General features: G+C 29.6%; 1 protein-coding gene across 1 annotated transcript; it reads left to right on the top strand.

Moving 5' to 3' along the window:
- The first annotated feature begins 12,191 nt into the window (after positions 1–12,191).
- Positions 12,192–16,259, top strand: LOC112728894 (threonine dehydratase biosynthetic, chloroplastic-like). The gene is made up of 9 exons (XM_025779231.3): positions 12,192–12,781; positions 13,540–13,719; positions 13,834–14,103; positions 14,189–14,395; positions 14,656–14,904; positions 14,988–15,058; positions 15,196–15,313; positions 15,459–15,593; positions 15,681–16,259. Exons 1-9 carry the CDS (start codon positions 12,308–12,310, stop codon positions 15,819–15,821), a joined length of 1,845 nt encoding a protein of 614 aa, XP_025635016.1. The 5' UTR covers positions 12,192–12,307; the 3' UTR covers positions 15,822–16,259.
- Positions 16,260–21,171: the final 4,912 nt, after the last annotated feature.

Here is a 21,171-nt window from a genome sequence, read left to right as displayed (position 1 = left end):
TTGTAATTCAAAGAGATTAAGTGCAGATGAAGGGTGTAACAATGATTTTCAAGTGGAAGCTGAAGGTTCTTGTAGATCTACAGAAGTTGGATGGCACAGGAAGTGATCAATTGGAGAATCTTGCGGTGGAAACTGGCCACAATTTTAAAAATAATTTTTCCACCATTAATGTGTTCTCAGCCTCACAATATCCTTCCACTCATGTCAAACCAGAATATGCAATTTCCAATGTTCCAAGGTCCTACAACAGAGTTACTTCCATCAAAATCCAGTTTTATGGCCGGCAGCTCCTACAAATGGCTTGATGCTCTACCCACACCCGAATCATTATTTATATGCTAGCCCTTTTGGATATGGTTTGTGAAGAAAATCTCATGCCCCAAGCTGTTCAAGCTGTGATGTTGATGGTTTGATGAATCAGAAGGGATTAAGAGAGGGAGAGAGATAGGTTCTTCTCATTGTTGGAGAGAATGAAAAATTCCCCTTAGAAAATATTTGTTGAGTTATTACACCTTATATACTATGTACTTTTTTTTATGTACTCACACTAAAAAATAATTACAATGTTAAACCTATTATTGATAAAGAAATAATCTAGGTAACACCCTCCCGCAAGCTAGAATTGTGTAAATCTAACAATCCTAGCTTGGAAACATTGGCAAGAAAAGGACCCGGTGGCAGAGCTTTGGTAAGAAAATTAGCAAGTTGATCCTTGGAACGAACTGGCATAAGATGAATGAGACCAGACAAATGCTTTTCACGAACAATGTGGCAGTCCACTTCAATGTGTTTAGTTTTTTCATGAAAAATGCGATTATTGGCAATGTGAATGGCTGACTGGTTGCCACAGAATAGAGTGATAGACTTTTGAAGCGGCAAGCCAATGAAATCCATTAAGAAAGATAACCAACTAGCTTCACAAGTGGCAACAGCAAGAGACCTATATTCAGCTTCTGCAGAGGACTTGGCAACTGTGGTTTGCTTTTTACTCTTCCAGCTAATGAGCGAGTTCCCAAGCATGAAGCAATAACCGGAAATGGAGCGACGAGTATCGGCACAGGTAGCCCAGTCAGCATCGGCAAATCCAGTGAGATGCAGATTAGAAGTAGAGGAGAAGAAGAGACTAGTTGCAGGTCGGCCTTTTAAATATCGGAGTACACGAAAAGCAGCCTGTAGGTGAGAAGTTGTTGCACAGTCCAAAAATTGGCTCAAACGTCCCACAGCATAAGAGATATCGGGTCTAGTATTTGTGAGGTAAAGGAGTCGGCCGATGAGCTGTCTGTAAACAGTGTTGTCTGTTAAAATGGTACCTGGTTCCTTTGAAAGTTTCTGACTATAATCAAATGGAGTAGAGAGAGGCTTGCAATCTAGATAACCAAAATCTCTGAGAAGGTCCATGGTGTACTTCCGCTGATAAATGTGAATTCCAGAGTTAGAGCGTGCTACTTCCATTCCCAAGAAGTATTTGAGATCACCAAGATCCTTTATTTTGAATTTGTCATCCAAATCTTGCTTAATGGAATTGATTTCACCAATGTCATTCCCGGTTAAAACCAAGTCATCAACATATACTAGAATGGCAGTGAAGCTTTGAGATTGTTTCTTAATGAAGAGTGAATGATCATCAAAAAACTGCTTATAACCAGCATCCACAAGAGTCTGAGTGAGCTTAATGTTCCATTGCCTGCTTGCTTGCTTAAGCCCATATATAGATTTTTGCAATTTACAAACCAAACCTGGTTGTGACACAGCCAAACCGGGTGGTATCTTCATATAAACTTCTTTGTCCAAATCTCCATGAAGGAAGGCAGTGTTGACATCCAGCTGTTTCAAATGCCATTTCTTTGCCGCTGCTAATGCTAACATTACTCGTAGGGTAGTCATTTTGACAACTGGACTAAAAGTATCACCATAATCTACTCCTTGCACTTGAGTGAATCCTTTTGCAACTAGCCTCGCTTTGTGCCTTTCTATGGTTCCATCGGGATTGAATTTTACCCGAAAAACCCATTTGCAACCCACAGCCTTCTTGTCTTTTGGGAGTTCAGTGAGACACCAAGTTCTGTTCTGATCTAGAGCTGTCAATTCATCTTGTATTGCCTTTCTCCAACATTCATGTGCAGCCGCTTCCTCATAAGTGCTAGGTTCTTGATTTGAGGTGATGGCTAGAGAAAGTGACTTATATTTCGGGGTTAGTTTATCATATGACAAGTGTTGTGAGATAGGATATAAAGAGTTAGAGTTGGAAACATTGCTAGAGTGAGCTGTGTGGGTTGTCATACAATGATAGTCCTTCAAATAAGTAGGCGGTTTCTTGACTCTTTCAGACTTTCTAGTAATGCAGTCATGTGTGATGTCAGAGTGTTGTGGTGCAGGTGCATTATTAATGTGTGGTGTGGTAATGGGTGCAATGGTGTGTGAGGAAATTGGTGAGTGCATTGAGCTTGAGAAATGTTCATTTGAATCTATGAGTGTGGTATGTGTGGGTGATTGCAAATGATGTGTGGATGGTGTATCATATTGAAAAAGATCAATGCATTGTGGAGTACGAATGGGCACTACAGAAATGTCAGTGCTAGTGGAATGTAAAAATGGAAAATGAGTTTCATAAAAAATTACATTTCTGGATATGAAAATTTCATTTGATTTTAAATCAATAAGTCGAAAACCCTTTGTTCCTAATTTAAAACCAAGAAAAGCTGTTTTTCTGGCTCTTGGGTCTAATTTTGTTCTTGAATTTGTTAATGTGGAGGCATATGCAAGAGAACCAAATACTCTTAAATATGAAAGGTCAGGTAAGTTGCCATACAAAAGCTTATAAGGACTAGCATTATTCAGGTTAGTGCTGGGCAGCCTATTAATTAGGTGAATGGCGTGAGCAACTGCGTATTGCCAAAAACAATGTGGAATTCCTGATTGAAATAGCAGTGCTCTAGCAACACCTAAAATATGCTGGTGTTTTCTCTCTACAATCCCGTTTTGCTCTGGTGTTTCTACACAAGAAGTTTGGTGTAAAATTTCAGTTGATGCAAAAAAGGATTTTAGAGTGAATTCTGGCCCATTGTCGGTCCTTATACACTTAACTTGTTTTTCAAAATGTACTCTGACAAAATTCACAAAATTAATAACCAATTGTGATGCTTCAGATTTGGTTTTCATAAAAAATCCAAGTGAATTTGCTCTTACCATCCACCACAGTCAAAAAATACCTATGTCCTTCATTGGAAGGGACAGAAATAGGACCCCAGATATCCATATGAACTAAATCAAAACAATCTTTTATTTTAGTTGTACTAAGATTAAAAGATAATTTCTTTTGTTTTGCAAAATGACATGAATCACAAGGAAATTTTGAAGCAATACTATCTATAAAAGGATAATACTTCTTCAGAAAAATCAATTTATGCATGGGTATGTGTCCTAATCTAAGATGCCAAATGTTGTTGTGCTCACTGTGTGAAGGTGTGGTGGGATGAGTAGTAGTAGTAGTTACTGCCAATGAAGCTTGCTTTGTTGGAAGAGGGGGAAAATGAGAGAATTCTGGTTCTCTACTCATTGTATATAACCCTTCTATACACTCAGCAATGCCAATCATTTTTGATGTGGATCTATCTTGTATCTCACAACACTTATCATTGATTAACAATTGACAATGTAAGTTTGAGGTTAACTTTGACACAGATATCAATTTAAAATCAAAAGAAGGAATGTATAAAACATTTTTGAGAAAAAAATTTTTAGAGAATGTGATTGTGCCAATGATGGTGCTAACAGTTTTGGTTCCATTTGGCAATATCACATTGATTAGATCAATATTTTGAAAACTTGCAAAATCTTTTAAGTCAAAAGTCACATGATCTGTTGCACCGAAATCAATGACCCATAGTGCAGATTTTGGAGTGATAATGCTCATAATTCTCGCATTAAAATGTAATGCAATGGTTTTACCTGGAGTGGAAGTGTGAATGGAATTAGTCAAATTTTGATTTGCATTATGAGGTTGTTGCTGCACATTTTTGTCTTTGATCAACTCTAACAAGGCAAATCTTTGCTCTGGAGTGAATCCAGATCTTGATATTCCAATGTTCTCTTGGAGACAATTGAGCTGGAATTGTTTGTCACTGAGTATATCATCATGCCCCTCAGTGATCACGTGATTGATGGTGGTGTTATGTTGCTGCCATTGGGAGAAGTGGGAGGAGTACCCATGCTTCTTATAGCATACATCTTCTGTGTGGCCTTGCTTGTTGCAATGAGAGCAAGCCAATGTAGCTCCACGACCTCTGCAATGGGAGGATCTGTTTGCCATGTTTGCCATTTTGAGAAATCAATGAATCACAGAGTAATAAGGATTCAGATCTTCTTCCTTCCAACTCGTTGATCGGAACAGCTATGTTCACCAAGAAAAAATCTTGCGAAATAGCCTCTCATCAAACTCTATTGGATGAGCTTGAAGGAAGAGGTAAGAATGGGGGAAAGAAAATGTCGAAAGAAAAATTAGGGATAGAAAGAGAATGACAAAATTGGATTGATCTCAATTCACAACTTTTTTTTTTGATTCATAGCTTGGTTGCTCTCCACGCTCACCGCACCATGAAGAAAATCTCATGCCCTAAGCTGTTCAAGCTGTGATGTTGATGGTTTGATGAATCAGAAGGGATTAAGAGAGGGAGAGAGATAGGTTCTTCTCATTGTTGGAGAGAATGAAAAATTCCCCTTAGAAAATATTTGTTGAGTTATTACACCTTATATACTATGTACTTTTTTTTTTTATGTACTCACACTAAAAAATAATTACAATGTTAAACCTATTATTGATAAAGAAATAATCTAGGTAACAGTTTGAATGAGAATTAAAAAGACAATAAACTACACAATTACAAAAATATAAAAAAAATATTCATTTAATATGAAAAAAAATATTCTAATATTTAATAAAAGAAATATACAGTTATATTTTAACAAAAATAATTAAATATCTATAAAATTTAAAAAAATATATAAAATTCTTAAAAAATAGAGTTATTCACATTTGTAATACAAAAAAAATTTGAAAAATATATAAAAGAACATCCATTTAGTGTGAAAAAGAAATATTCTGATACTTAGCAAAAAAAATATCTATATATATTAACTCGTAGAGATTTTGAATTCACCCAAAAATATTTGGCTGGTTTTTGGCTAACACCCTTTTAGTTTCCTAGCATTGTTCTTATATTATTTATTTAAGAGTTGAAAATTTTTTATAATTATTAAATAAAAAATTCATAAGTGTTAGAAAAATATTGTCGTCAACTTTATATCAATTAAATATAAAAATAAATATATTTTAAAAAAATAATCTAATTATATCTTAAAATCACAATAAATTTAAATTTTGTCATTTTATTTTCGTCCTAATTTATCCAATAATATGTTGTTTGGATATTGATATAGATATAACATTTTTAAAAAATAAATTACTATTTATATCATAAAAGATATAAATGCTGACATATATATCCCCATTAAATTGAAACTAAATTTGTACTCACATAAAATGTCTTTTGTGTAACAAAAGTATCTTATCTTTAAAAGGTTGGAGTGCTACATATGATACTTTTGTCACATAAAAGATATCTTGCGTAGATACAAATTTAGTTTTGATCTAATAATACAAATATATATATTAATATTTTTATCTTTTATAAATATAAATGATCATTTATTCTCTTTTCAAAATATACAAACTAAACTAATTCGTAATCATGTAAAAATAGTATTTATTTATTAATAACTAATTTAATTTCTAGAACAAACTTAAACCATGTAACTTTTTAAAAGCAATAATTTTGTAACAACTAGCAGACTTTAAAGTCATATAAAAGTTATAAATAAAGTGGATGAGTCAACACAACTTTCGGTTCTTCCATTTGCAAAACCATTATTTAATATTTATTGAATATTTAAAAGACCACAAATTGCAGTGAGTTTACTAAAGTAGCCAAAACATTTGTCCTATCTGCTAGTTACCTTAATCATTGTCTTATTCGTATTACATTACATCATTATTATTCTACCACTAATATTTTCTAAATAGAGCATTATACTAGGAGAAAATAATAATAATAATAATAATAATATATAATCCTTTTAAATTTGTTGAAAAATTCAAATTAATTAATTTTCTTTCCACTCTAAAACTATATGTATTGATATTTAAATAGTTTTATATCTTTTAAGATTTACCCTGCAATTTGGAGAGAGAAAAAAAATCATTTTTTCTTATAAATAAAGAGTGTAATTCTGAAAAAGAGAATCGAAGTCCTTTTCTTAAGTATAAATTAATTTATTTGATAGATCACATTTCTCTTTAATAAATATCTCTAAACATATAAACACTAAGTTCTCACGAGAAAATCATCAAATAAAAAAATCAAATTTTTAAAAGAAAAATATCTGGATAAATAAAAGGATATTACGATAAATATTGCACAAAAATAAGAGTAAATATTATTATTGCAAATTTTTCGTATATTTAGTATTAAATTTATGTATAAGTAATATTTCAATATCTCTTCAACATTCATAACTATCTATGTAACTGGACACGAGCTATGAAGTATGAATACTTCGTTGAGTTGTGCGGATACAATATTATTGATGTGTCTGCTGTGTCTTAATAAAAAATAAAAAAAAATTTTCTGGACATGTTTGGATACACATAAATACTATCACATGTAAACATGTTCAATCGTATTCTTAACATATATTCTTAAAATAAATTTAAATATAGTATATATTATTATTTATTAAAATTAAAATATTTTAAATATTTGATATAATTAAAATAAGACATTAAAAATAATAAAAAATTTTAATTTATATTTTAATATCAATAAAATATCAAAATGTTATTATAATTTATCTAAAAAATACTTTATATTTTATATATATGCGTGTTCCCGTATTATATAAAATTATAAAATTTGTGTGTCGATATATTCTATAAAATTTTAAAATTCGTTTGTCAATATATTTTGTATTATATTATATTCCGTATCCGTATCAGTATCCGTGTATCATAGCGCACAAGGGTCTCATGAAAGAAAGGCCATCAAACTCTGAAGTCTTCTTTATTAAATGATAATTTGATTTGATTTTTCCCCACCTTCACAACACATAGTCACACGTGCAAGTAAGCATCCCTGAGAGATAATGACATTTTCACTATTTTTAAAAAATATCAAGCACATACATAGTAAAGTTTAATTTATTTATAATAATACTCCTTTTCAAAATATATCTAGGGCTATATATTATATATTATATACTATACGAATAAAAAAATATTGATATTCAATCTTTTTTAAAATGCCTTTTATTATTATATATATTTTATTATTATTTTCATATAATTTAAATTCAAAACTTCCTAACTAATTTATAAACTATTATTTACCATCTCAATTAATTATACTTTTGTTATATTTACATAAGTGTAATGAATAAAGGATTGATTCAATTGACAACAAATATACTAGTACGTATATATAATAATTTTAACACATTGCACATGAAATGTGAGTATGAATAAGTTTTTTTTTTTTTTTTCATTAGGGTAGGGATCTCATTATTTATGCACAAAATTCCAATGGCTCAACAAATTGTTCCTTGTCACTTAGTCATTTTTTTTAGGAAGATGCTATTTATGTTGGACCCACAACATATGGAATCACTAGAATCAGTCACGAGGCAATATCTTAGGTTTTATTGTTAGTTACACATATTAAAGAAATACATTATTATTGTTATTATTTTGAATTAATTCAGAGTTTTGGTACTTTCATTATTTTAAATAGATTCGCATGAATAATGGTTTAAAACTAAAATTTTATATATCTATCGTGTTGTTGCATGTGCCAATGGTTAGAAAATTATTAATTTTTTAATTTATTTATGGATAATACTATTTGTTAGAAATAAGAGATTAAACTGAAGAAAGAATGATATATTATTGAGTATGTTTAAATTGTTTATTTAGGTTATCTAGAATGATACAATATAGAAGGGTTATATAGGTGATAAGAAAATCATAATAATAATAACGTAATATTCTATAATAAATATTCAGATATACTAAATAATTCTAATTGATTCTAATTGATTCTAATTATATTCTAACACTATTAATAATCGTAAATTAAATTATTTTATATTAAATAACTTTTTTTTTTTGAATTAAGAAGTACTCAATACAACATGGTGGAACAACCAAATCCAGGAAACATAAGTAAATCTCAAAACACAAACATTACTAACAACCCCAAATTAAAAGTGATATCAATCTCTCGTCATCTTCGGTATAGCCATCAAAAACCCAAAGGGAGCACCACCAAATCACTCGTCAGAGAGCATAAAAGACATGTTGATGATTTCCACTACTCCTGACGCATGATTATTGAAGATTCTATCATTTCTTTCTAGCCAAATTGTCCAAACTACAGCAAAGAATCCAACCAACCACTTTTTGCATGCGTCCAGCTCTCAAAATGTTGCTTTAGTGTACCTGGTATGGTCCATGACCTTCCAAGGGCGATCAAACAGTTTGACCTGTATTATCATAAATGTTGAACACTTAAATAAATTATTATTACTTTTAATTTAAATTTATATGAGAATGAAATCGGAGATACTATTTTATTGGTAATACTAAAAAAAAACCAAGATTTATCTTATTTAACATTTATTAATTATTATAATATTAATAAATATTAAATAAAAAATTCTTACTATTTTTTGTTAATTTTTTTATTACTAAATATTTTTGCTATTTTATTTAAAATTTAAAGTTTAATAGATCACATTTAAATATAAATAATAATTTAAAATTTTATTAGTCTCCAACATATTCAAATCATCACCATAATCTTTTTCAGATACGCTTTTGTTCTCATATATCTTTCTTAATGATTTTTCCAGCACCAAATATTTTAGACTATGATGGAGGCTTATATTAATTATATCAGCTCAGAAAATTTCGTACAAGGTGTTAATGTACATACATTTAGTCATCACGTTTTTCTTAAACAAAGTATACATAATCAATTATCGGAGCAATATTGCGTTTTTCTTTCCAACAGAAAAGGGAATGGATTTTTAGGAAAAATAATTTTTTTTTTTGTAATACACTTTTTTTAACACATGGATGGGAAAACTTATAACTTTACATCAAGAAAAAACCTTTCTTTTTTTTTTTTATAAAGGAAGAAGGTATATACATCTTCTTTGTACAATTATGAGTGTCATTTTGATAGATGTGATGATCAATAATATTGCTAATAAAAAATAAATATATAGCCACACAATATTCGTAGAAGAGTTGCAAAATACTTGATCGTTATGTTAATCTGTGTGTCAAATTTTAACTATGTTACATGTATATAAAATTTTATTTATAAATTTAATTATTTTTATAGAATAATGTATATTAAAATATAAAGTATATATTAAAAAGGTATAAAATAACTAACATATGTCTTTACAAATAAATATATAGTATTTAATTTTATGATTAAATTTGTGTGTGTATATTTTGAAAAAATTTTTTTTGTGTAATATAAGTAGAAATTATAATAATTTATATGTATATGTGAAAATAAAACTAATAAAATATCAAAAGATTAATCCATTAGAATCAATTGTTAGTAAAATGTTATTCTTCTTGTTAATGAGTTATAACTCAAATAGTATAGTCTTTATATTCATTTAGAGGCTGCGGATTCAAGTTTAACTTTTAACTTTAAAAAAAAAATGGTTCTTTTAATTTTTTATGTACAATATAATCACTACCCTAATTTTCCAAAAGAAGAATTATTCAATCTCCTTGATCAACAACTTAATAGGATCTATCCATCGTCATAAATTCATAATTCCTAACCTGCCATAGCTACAAGCATAGCGTGAAATAATAGGGTTTACCCATTCAATATTTTCTTAGAGGAAATTCTCTTCTCTTGCTTGGCTAAATTTATTATGATTGAAAAACCGTAAAAAAATAAATGCATCAATTAATTTAATTAAATTTTAACCACAAGTAAAATTGATTGAGTTACTTGTTATCATACCTTAACTTATGTCACAAGTGTTTAAGATTTTAGAAAATGCAAACACATAATATAGTAAGTTAACAGAATGAATGATATCAACATTACCAACGTTATTATTAAGTTATATTTTTTATTATTGTGTTAGAGAAGCATAATTAAACTTTTTTTATAACATTATTTTTAATTTTTTTTTGTAAAAAATTTTCAAATTCTATCAATTAATTATTAATGTTCTAGAATTAAAGAAAAAACATTTATATTAATAATCATTGATGAATCAATTTTTCATACATATTAATATCAAATATTACTAACTCTTAAATATAATAATTATTTGTGTCAAATTTTTTTGAGATTTGAATAGGACATCTAAAATTTTTTAAGATTAAAATAAAATATTTAAAATATTAAAAATTGAATTAAAATTTATCTAAACATTAAAAAACAAAATAATATTTTATCAAAACAAGCCTTTAACCCTTCACCTTTTTAATAATACTTTATCAAAACAAGCCTTTAACCCTACACCTTTTTAATATGCTTGTACATTAGCATTATATGTACATATAATTTTATAGTAAAAAGTGTTAGGTGGTGAAATGATAGTGTAATTTAATTTGCAACGGCTCTTCTTTATCTATTATTAAAGAAAAATTAGAGTCATAATAAGTTAATAGTGTCATATATCTCTTAAATCTTATGAATCAAATAAAGTACATACAATGCATCTATTCATTTTCTTTTGACATATTTCATAAAAAGGTTTTCCAGTCAAATAATGCATTTCCCATTTGATGATTACCTAGCAAAATATCCATATATATTTTTCTAGTCTCATTAATTAACACAAGACTAAACTAATCTTTCAAAAAATTGGGATTTATGTTTGTGAGACCACGGTGTTATTTTAATTAATAAGAAGAATAAATTACAGAAGAATGCTAGATGATCATAAAAAATTATTATTTTTAATTATCAGTTTGTTATTAATATTTAAAAATATAGACTAAAGTATCTTATTAAATAATTAGACTAAAGAAATTAAATTAATAACTAAAAATAATGACTAAAATCAATAAATTTTGATAATTTTTTAATATTTTTTAATTACTAAAATAGTATCTAATAAAAGATATTAATATTAATAAAATGAGATTTAAAAAATAAGTCTTTCAATTTGTAACTCCTAAAAAGTCATAAATATTTAGGCCGTATTTAAAACAGAAATCAAAATTGAGTTGAGAGATAAAAATTAAATTATGCCTCATTATTGTATTTAGTTTAAGATAAATATAAAGATTGATAGATAGATTTATAAATTAAAAAATTAAATAAAAATATTTTAAAAGAAATATTATTAAAATTTCAGTATCTATTTTTAAAAATTTGAGTCTCAAACAGATATTTTCCTTTGATTTATTTTGTCAAAAATTATGTTTTTTGAAGCATTTTTTATTTAGAGAAGAAACCAATCTTAGATATTGAACACCTCATATGGACATGGTAGAGCAGACACATAACCTCACCCCTTTGGTCTCTTTTTCCTTTCCATTAATTGTTTATTAGAGAAGGATTAGCAACTTACTATTTTGACCAATATAAACATTAAATTATTATTAATAAATAATTTTAATAAATATATATATATATATTCTAAAAAATATAAATATAAATTATATTAATTTATGTACATAAAATTATAATATAAATATAAATATAAATTATATATATTTTATATATAAAATATATATAAACATAGATACAAATTATTATTGAGCAAAAATAATAATATTTGTTGATTATATAATATTAATCTATTTATATAAGGAGTAGTGGACTTTTGAATTAACTTTTAGTAATTTCCATAATTGAAGAATTAAATTATTTAATATTTTTAAAAATAGAGATTAATTTGTATGATACTAGAAAAAATATATTTATTTTTCCATTGAGATATAATACCACAAAAAATAATCTCGAATTATTTAGTTATTGACAGAAACATTTTTAATTTATGATAAAAGACAAAAATATTCTTTGTTATTAGACATTTCTTAAAAATACTTTTAATATATATTTATTTTCATAAATATATATAAAAGCTTCAAGTGGTTCCTCTCATTTCCCTCGCTGCAAATTGCTAAAGAAGGAGACCATAATTTCTCGAAAGCAAACAAGAAAACAAAAAAAGCGTCCAACTTTGTCTCTTTCTCTCAATCATGGACACTCTCCGATTCTCCACCACCACCACCACCACCACCACGCCGCAGCCACTCCTTAAACGACACGGTTTCACCAGAATGCCACGTAACCAGCTTCCTCAAACCCGCCGCAACTTCATCGCCGCCACCCTCACCAACCCTCCCTCCGCCGCCGCCACCGAAATCACCGCAATTCCCTCTTCCTCCGTCCCGGTCTCCGATGCCGTCGAAGATCCGTTGTTGTCAGTGTCTCCGCCACGTCCTCGGGTCTCACCCGATTCGCTTAGGTACCCACCCGGTTACGTAGGGGCAGTGCCGGAACGATCAGGCTCCGACGGAAACGACGCGGTAATCGGCGCCATGACCTACTTAACGAACATACTCTCTTCGAAGGTCTACGATGTCGCCATTGAATCACCTCTTCAGCTCGCTCCTAAGCTCTCTGAGAGACTCGGTGTTAAGGTTTGGCTCAAAAGGGAGGACTTGCAACCCGTAAGTTTTTCAATTTTGAAACTTGGGTTCTTTAGTTTATAACTCTGTTTCTTGTGGGTTGGTGTCAAATTTTGATTTTTTTTTCCTTAATGTGGATTGATTGTGTTGAGTGATTTGTAATTTGAGTTTTTTTTTTTTTTTTTCTGTAGAAAATAGCTGTGATGTTTATTGTGTAGATGGAAGGAGCTATCAACTTTGTTTCAATCAATCAGTTAAAGTTTTGCAGTAGTTTGTTGTTATTTTCTACCCTCACAAAGTTTTACACTTTCCTTGATTGTGACATCGGGAACTCTCTTAAGTTTAGCTGAAAGTTTCTGGTTTTAGGCATGTACCCGTTTGTTTACAGTTTTTTTTTTTTTTTTTGGATTTTGATGTGGTTTTGAATTTTGATGATGTTGCTTATTTTTGTTTGTATAAAGGAAATAGCTTTGGTAGTTATGGTGTAGATGATAGGAGCTATGGTCTATAAGTCAATTAGAATTTACTCAATTTAGATTGTTTGCTTATTTTAATGCAAAACTACTTATGATCAAAAGTTTCCTGAGTTAGCTTTCACTTTGTCCGGTTGGGTACACTTGAAATTTTGATTTGATTATGTAACATTTGCACTGGGAAGTTTAACATGGCCTTGTGCTTTAAGCAAATCATGAATAAATAGTGGAATGTGTATGTTTTGCAGTGGAATATGTGCGTGCGTTGAAGTGGTATATGTGCATTGTCATTGAGTTTCTGAGATTGTGGGCTATTGCCAATGCCAGGTTTTCTCATTTAAGCTCCGCGGAGCTTATAATATGATGGCGAAACTTACAAAGGAGCAGTTGGAGAAAGGGGTTATTTGCTCGTCAGCTGGAAATCATGCTCAAGGAACTGCATTAGCTGCTAAGAAACTGAATTGCAAAGCTGTGATCGCAATGCCTGTTACCACTCCAGAAATTAAGGTACTCGTCATTGATTTTTCTGCTCACCTATATGTTTGCTGTTGTATTTCAAAAGAAATCTAGTTATAAGGTGTTTTCATCGCTTCTTCTTTTTCGCCCGTTTGAACTTTACAGTGGAAATCTGTGGAGAGGCTGGGGGCTACGGTTGTCCTCATTGGGGATTCATACGACGAAGCACAAGCATATGCTAAGAAACGTGCAAAAGAGGAGGGCCTTACATTCATACCTCCCTTTGATCATCCTGATGTTATAATGGGCCAGGGAACCGTTGGTATGGAAATTGTGCGCCAAATTCAGGGTCCGCTACATGCAATCTTTGTGCCTGTGGGAGGCGGTGGTCTCATTGCTGGTATTGCTGCTTATGTGAAGAGGGTTTCTCCCCAGGTTCACATGATTTTATATGAATCCTTTTCCATTTCACTTTTCTTTGATTAAGAGCAATCAAATGACCATTAACATATTTACACAGGTTAAGATCATTGGGGTAGAGCCCACTGATGCAAATGCAATGGCTTTATCACTTCACCATGGTCAAAGAGTGATTTTGGACCAGGTTGGAGGATTTGCAGATGGTGTAGCTGTTAAAGAGGTCGGTGAAGAAACTTTCCGCTTATGCAAGGATTTGGTGGATGGTGTTGTTCTTGTGAGCCGTGATTCAATTTGCGCATCAATAAAGGTGAGATCTCCAGTGCTGGCTGGTTCAAATGTAGTTCTCTTGATGTTTGTTGCTCAAGCTATAAAATTGCTTAGGGACCTATAAAATTGCGTGTGAGAAGTTAAATTTCAAATAGTTGTACAACTATCTTCCATATAATATCTAGAGCCAGAGTTCATTGCAAAAATTATTGCACAATATACATTGGACGAAAAGCACATGGCAGATTCTATATGACTTGAACTGTTTGGAGATGATGACAGGAGTAAAACTTCTTGCAGGACATGTTCGAGGAGAAAAGGAGCATCTTAGAACCAGCTGGTGCCCTTGCCCTTGCTGGAGCCGAGGCATACTGCAAGTATTACGGGATCAAGGGTGAAAATATTGTAGCAATAACCAGTGGAGCAAACATGAATTTTGATAAACTTAGGGTGGTGACTGAGCTCGCTAACGTTGGTCGCAAACAAGAGGCTGTGCTTGCAACTGTTCTGCCAGAGGAACCTGGCAGTTTCAAACATTTTTGTCAACTGGTATATTATATATACGACTTCGAGTGACACTTTTCGTTAAGAAAAGGGTTTTTCATAGTTGATCTAACCCTTTGGCCTCGCAGGTTGGGCAGGTTAATATCACGGAGTTCAAATACAGATGTAATTCCGATATGAAGGCTGTGGTCCTCTACAGGTAAGATAATGCAATGAATTCATTGACATCTTTCTGGCTCAGATGATTGGCTTTTGATGACTTTCTTTTTGGATACGGCTAAATATCTATTGAGAAGTAAGCCGATAAATGTTATCATCCTTCGTATTTGTGTTCAGCGTTGGGGTACACACAGTGTCGGAACTAAGATCGATGCAGGAGAGGATGGAAACTTCTCAACTTAAAACCTACAATCTCACAGATAGTGACTTGGTGAAAGATCACTTGCGTTACCTGGTATATTGGTCACTACTCATTATTGAAGCTGTTACTTCTATCCAACCTAAAATTTGTATTTGATTAGAATTTCTTCTTATTCATAGCTTCTCTTGCAGTCTTTGTATTGTTGAGCTAAGTTAACTTTGTTTACAACAATTATCAGATGGGAGGCCGATCAAATGTTCAAAACGAGGTTCTCTGTCGATTTATCTTCCCAGAAAGACCGGGAGCTTTGATGAAATTCTTGGACTCCTTCAGCCCGCGCTGGAATATTAGTTTGTTCCACTATCGCGGGGAGGTGAGAAATTTTCGAGTCTCTTCTTCCATTTTTATTTTGGTATGGAATCTCTTGATCAATGCATCATGCATACTTGTTTGCCAACAGGGTGAAACCGGGGCGAATGTGTTGGTCGGAATACAAGTACCGAAAAATGAGATGGACGAATTCCATGGTCGCGCCAACAGGCTCGGATATGATTACACGGTGGTGAACAATGATGATGATTTCCAGCTTCTAATGCATTGATGAACTAAGCATCAAGCCTGCATTGTAGTGAACAAGATGATCATATTTATCTTCAACAACATTCCGATTCTTAGAGGGTAATGAGGAACAAACTCAAGTAGTGAAACCATGTTCATCAAACATATGCATCAGGTGAATAGAGGAACTAGTGTGATTTCTATATACCTAGTGCGGCACTATATATTACTTTCTGTTCTGGTAATCTATGATGTGTGTGTGTTGAATCTTGAATCCTCTAATGTTGTTGAGAATTGTCTTACATATATGTAATGTAATATATATGCATAAACTAGAAGGAAGGTTGCTTCTGCTTTTAAGTCTTTAACTTTCAGCAGCATAAGGATTATTAATATTGTAGCTGTTGGAAAGTTTCAAGTTGAATAACACATTATTAGAATAGCACTATAGAGAAGTAGTAGTGAGCTTTGAGAGTTAAAATCCTCCTTTAATATTAACCTTTTAAATTTAGATTTAATTGTATATGGTGCATATCGAAACATTTATTATAAAAGTATAATCATAATTATATAATGAAAATTCCTATCCTACCTATAATTTTTTATTTGATGATATAGAATATAAGAATAATAATTAAAATTTATTATTATTATTATTATTATTATTATTATTATTATTATTATTATTATTATTATTACAAAATATAATACATATATTTTTCAATTCAAGACATCCTAACCTATAATATACATAATATGTATAACCATTCTTGGGTGAGAAATGATTAATAATATTAGATATATTAATTATGCAAGATACAATTCTTGTACATATTAATTATGTGAGAGAAAATTAAGATTAATAATTAATACTAGACACAAATAAAATTATTAAATTATCCATATAATGAGCATAAAATAAAAACACACATTTCTTTTTTTTTTTTTGTTAAAGACCAAAACAGGTAAAAATTGGATATACTGTCTTTTTATCTTATATTTTTTATTAATGAGTTATAGCTCAAATGACATAATTTCTCCGTACTCATCTAAGAGATCGTGAATTTGAATTTCTCTATTTTTGGTAAAAAAAAGACCAAAATAGGTAAGATTTTAATATTTTATTTTATAATATGACAATTTTTATTCTCTAATCTTTCTATTTGTGCCAATTTTTTGTGATACTGTTAGGCAAAAAATTATTATCACTTAAGAAAAAAAAAGTTGTTTTAAACAAATAAATATAAGATAACATTATTATTAACTTATAAAGTCAGTTTCGGTGTATTAGGAAAATCTTCTAATTCATTAATAAAAAAGTAGTTCTTATTCAAAATTTGAATTGAGCCTAAATTATGAGACTGCCTTAGGACTTGCTATCGGAGTATATCCTTCCATGGTAACACAAAGATTGTATATGCGTCTCTATTCAATATTTCAAAATCTTTCTTACCAAAATTCGTATGTCATGTCAAATGTTTTAGTTTTGGGGTGTCAGGTTCACATAGGCTCCGTTTGGTTGATGTATAGGATAAGACATAGACACAAAGACACATACATTAAAGACATAGATATAAAATATTTGTGTTTATGTATTGTGTTTGGTAAAAACAATGAACAAGACACAAATATTTGAAAACGACTGAATTATCCTTCATTTAACCACAATTTTACCAAACACTAGTGCACACCCATCACCTCAAACGCTACATGTCATTACCATTAAATTTTTATTTCTTTTAGTATTTTTTCTTCTAATATCATCTCAAATTATCATTCAAATATTAAATATACAAATTTTTTAAAAAAAATAGAAAACCAAAGCCTAAAATTTATCAAAGATTAATTAAAATTCAAATAAATAAAAAATTAAATGTATAATTTTTTTTGAAAAAAACGGAAAAACAAATTTGGTTGTAAAATCTAAAAGAGGAAGTAAAAAAAAATATTTGGAGAGATAAAAGGATAAATTTTAAAAATTTAAAAATTGAATAAGGATGAAAAAGTAAAAAATTAGTGTCTCACAAATTATATCTCAGTGTCTCATCAAATTGGAGGTACACAAATTTAGTGTCTTCGTGTCCATCCATGTCCTCCCGTGTCCATCAAAAATTTGTATCTCACCAAACCAAACAGCAGACATGTGTCACTGTGTCTATGTCTCATTGAGACATGAACATCAACCAAACACTACGATATATCACAATATAACTTGTCACATGCCATTAATTTAGAAAATAACAATGCATATAATTCTACTACACCTACTGCTACTAAGGTAGAAAATCCTAGACATGTGTTTCCTAACATGTCAAGAGCTGTTAATCAATCAAGTCAAACTGTTGGATTTTTAGTAAACATTAGACAGCAGATGGGAGAGAGTTACTATGATCTAGTAAACATGTTAACTCATCAAATGGTGATTGTTTTGAGTTTTTTCTTAAAAAACACAAATACTAGAATTGAACAGTTAAATAGATAAGTTAATAGAATTGCTACTATGATAAATTTAAAAGAAAATGACAACTATAATTTAGGATTCAATAATGTCAACCAAAATGATGGAACAATTTCTAGTTATGATGTTCATATGTCTAGACATGGTCAAAATGCTGATAATATGTTGGAAAGGCTTAGACAAAACAATATTGGGAGACAAGATGTCAATTAAGTGATTGAACAAATTCTGAAAAGATCGAGAATTAATGTTAGATTTGCAAATCAACCTCAATTTATGTCTCCTTTTCCTGAATTTATCCAACAAACTAAATTACTTGAGGGATAGAAGTTTCCTAAGTTATTAACTACATTCTCTGGAGAAGATGAAAAATCGTCAATATAGCACATTGTTCGCTATACCGTCGAAATCAATGAAGTGACATCAAATGAGTATTTAAAAATAAAATTTTTTTCCTCTTTATTGACAAGAAATGCTTTACATAGTTTTCTACCCTAAAGCCAAATTCAATTCACTCTTAGATGCAATTAGAAAAAGAGTTTCCTAAACAATTTTTTCGTAGTGAATTAAGAATTAGTTTAAGTAATTTATTCTCCATCAAACGCAATGTAGGAGAATTAATTGATAAATATTTGGCTAGATTAACAAACATAAGAAATAGATGCTTTACTTCAGTTCAGACTCTGAAGTTGTCAAAATTACTATAACTGGATTAGAATTTGGAATTAAGAAAAAGTTTGTAAATCAACACTATCATGACATGACTCAACTTACTGAAAATGTTAGACAAATCGAACAGTTAAAAGTTAAAAAAGAAACAAAGAATAAAGAAATGATAAAAGAAAGATGAAATATTCATCAAACATCTCATTAAATAAGCCATATAGAAAATGATTGGAAAAAAATTTTCGAAGTACAAAGTAAATGACTATTCTGTAAATAAGGGGTAATTTTGATGGGAAAAAAATATGACAAAAATGATCTAATCTTCTTTATTTTTCTATCATATATTATTTTTGTCTCATTCTTATCTTTATTTTTTATTTTCTCTTTTCTTTTTCTATTTCTTTATCTTTTTTCTCTTTTTTATTCATCTTAATCTTTTTTACCTTTTCTTTCTCATTTTTTTTATCTTTTAAATTCCTATGTCTTTTTTGTCTTTTGGTTCTAATCATTTTATTTACCTTGTTATAGCTTTATTTTTCAACCAAAAAAAAATCAAGTTTAAAAGTATGAAACAAAAACAATCTCTTATTGATATTTGGATATATAATTCATAAGTACAAAATATTTAATTGACTTAAAAACAATCTCTTATTCAAAATTTGAATTAAACCTAAATTATGAGACATGCTATGTGCGAGAGTAGTTATTAACATAAAGCATTAAAGTAGGGTGTAGAACTGCCGTCAAGGAAGCAAGTGTGGACGGTTATTTAAATTTGAAAACTGATGAAGATCATTATAGGAGTAACTGTCATTTGACATTAGATTAATCTATAAATAGAGTTTGAGGCAAACATGGTAATCAATTTAGTTCTTTTAGAAAACACTTAGAAACCTAAAACTCTCTCAACTTTTTGGTATCACAGAATAAAATTAAAAATCTTAAAAGTAATTTTTTTGAATTCAAACACTTATAATTTATTTTTTTAATTTTTATTAATAAATTTTTTTTACTTTTACATATTTTTTTATATTTATATTTTTTAATTTTTTTTAATTTCTACAATTTATTTTAACTCTAACATTTTATATTTATGTATTTATTTGTTACTTTCATCCTTTTTAATTTTTATTGATATTACAATTATGGCATCGAAATATCCACATTTTATGGAGTTCAATTTGATGGAGTAGCTATCCAGCTGATGGTGTTTTAGTTATTGCGGTCCCCATGCACTTCAATGCTTGTATTACTAAACTAGTGATGTATAAATGTATTCCATTACCATTAAGTGTTTAATTTGATACATCCTTATATATATGGTGGGGATGCATCTCATCTTCATTTGCACTTTGCTAGGTTGATGGAGATTCTTGATATTTACTAAAGTCTGGTCAATTCAAATGTATTATACCATAATAAGGCAATTTTTTTTCGAGGCATTAATTTATCCACGGCTGGTCATCGATAAACTTTGACGCCACGTTGGTGTCAATTGGCGCGTGATAATATTATTGGGTGAAAATTTAGGTGCAGTCGACTTCACTTAAAGTTGATAGTTAAGAGCCGTTAGATGGTTTGACTGATTTGACTAAATTTTTATTTAACGACTTTTAACTATCAACTTCACGTGAAGTTGAATACACTTGAGTTTACATTATATTGTTGACGTGTGCTCTTTACCGTCGGTCTAGTCCGTAACTATTTATTCGGACTATTTATTTTTTAAAATTTAATTATACATATGTAAATATATATTAAAATTTTTAATATAAAAATAACTTTATATTAAGTTTTCATCATCGATAAACTTTAACATGTAAAATAATTTTTAAAAGAAATTAATTAAACTTTATTTATTATCGACAGCTCGGATATTAGTTGAAAATTACCAACATTCGATTTCTCCATGTATTTTTAGCGACGACTTAGTTGTCAATATGGCTATCAATCGAAATAATTCCTCTTGTAGTAATAAGTTTCTATTATTTTAATTATTTATCTTTTATAGAATTCTAAAAATAAAAATGCTAAAAATTAAGATAGGAACCAAACAAATACCTAAATTAATAAAGTTTATCATGTTTAAATTATTTTAGTTTGATTTCTACTTTAACAAATAAAAAGCTTTTATATTTTCACCATTTATTTTTAATATTAGAGTAGTAGTGGTGTTTTGTTTTAAATGTGAATTGTTGGTGTGTTATTCTCAAATGTGGAATCGTTTAATTAGAGAAGCAGAAATTTGATCGTCTGATTTATTAGAGGT

The sequence above is a fragment of the Arachis hypogaea genome, chromosome 12 (assembly GCF_003086295.3).
Source record: "Arachis hypogaea cultivar Tifrunner chromosome 12, arahy.Tifrunner.gnm2.J5K5, whole genome shotgun sequence".
Taxonomy (NCBI): domain Eukaryota; kingdom Viridiplantae; phylum Streptophyta; class Magnoliopsida; order Fabales; family Fabaceae; genus Arachis; species Arachis hypogaea.
This window is presented reverse-complemented; position numbering and strand designations above follow the sequence as displayed.

Coding starts and splice junctions, on each gene's coding strand:
- LOC112728894 (XM_025779231.3), top strand. CDS start 12,308: ATGGACACTCTCCGATTCTCCACCACCACCACCACCACCACCACGCCG. Junction 13,720..13,833: donor TTACCACTCCAGAAATTAAG/GTACTCGTCATT, acceptor TGAACTTTACAG/TGGAAATCTGTGGAGAGGCT. Junction 15,594..15,680: donor TGTTCCACTATCGCGGGGAG/GTGAGAAATTTT, acceptor GTTTGCCAACAG/GGTGAAACCGGGGCGAATGT.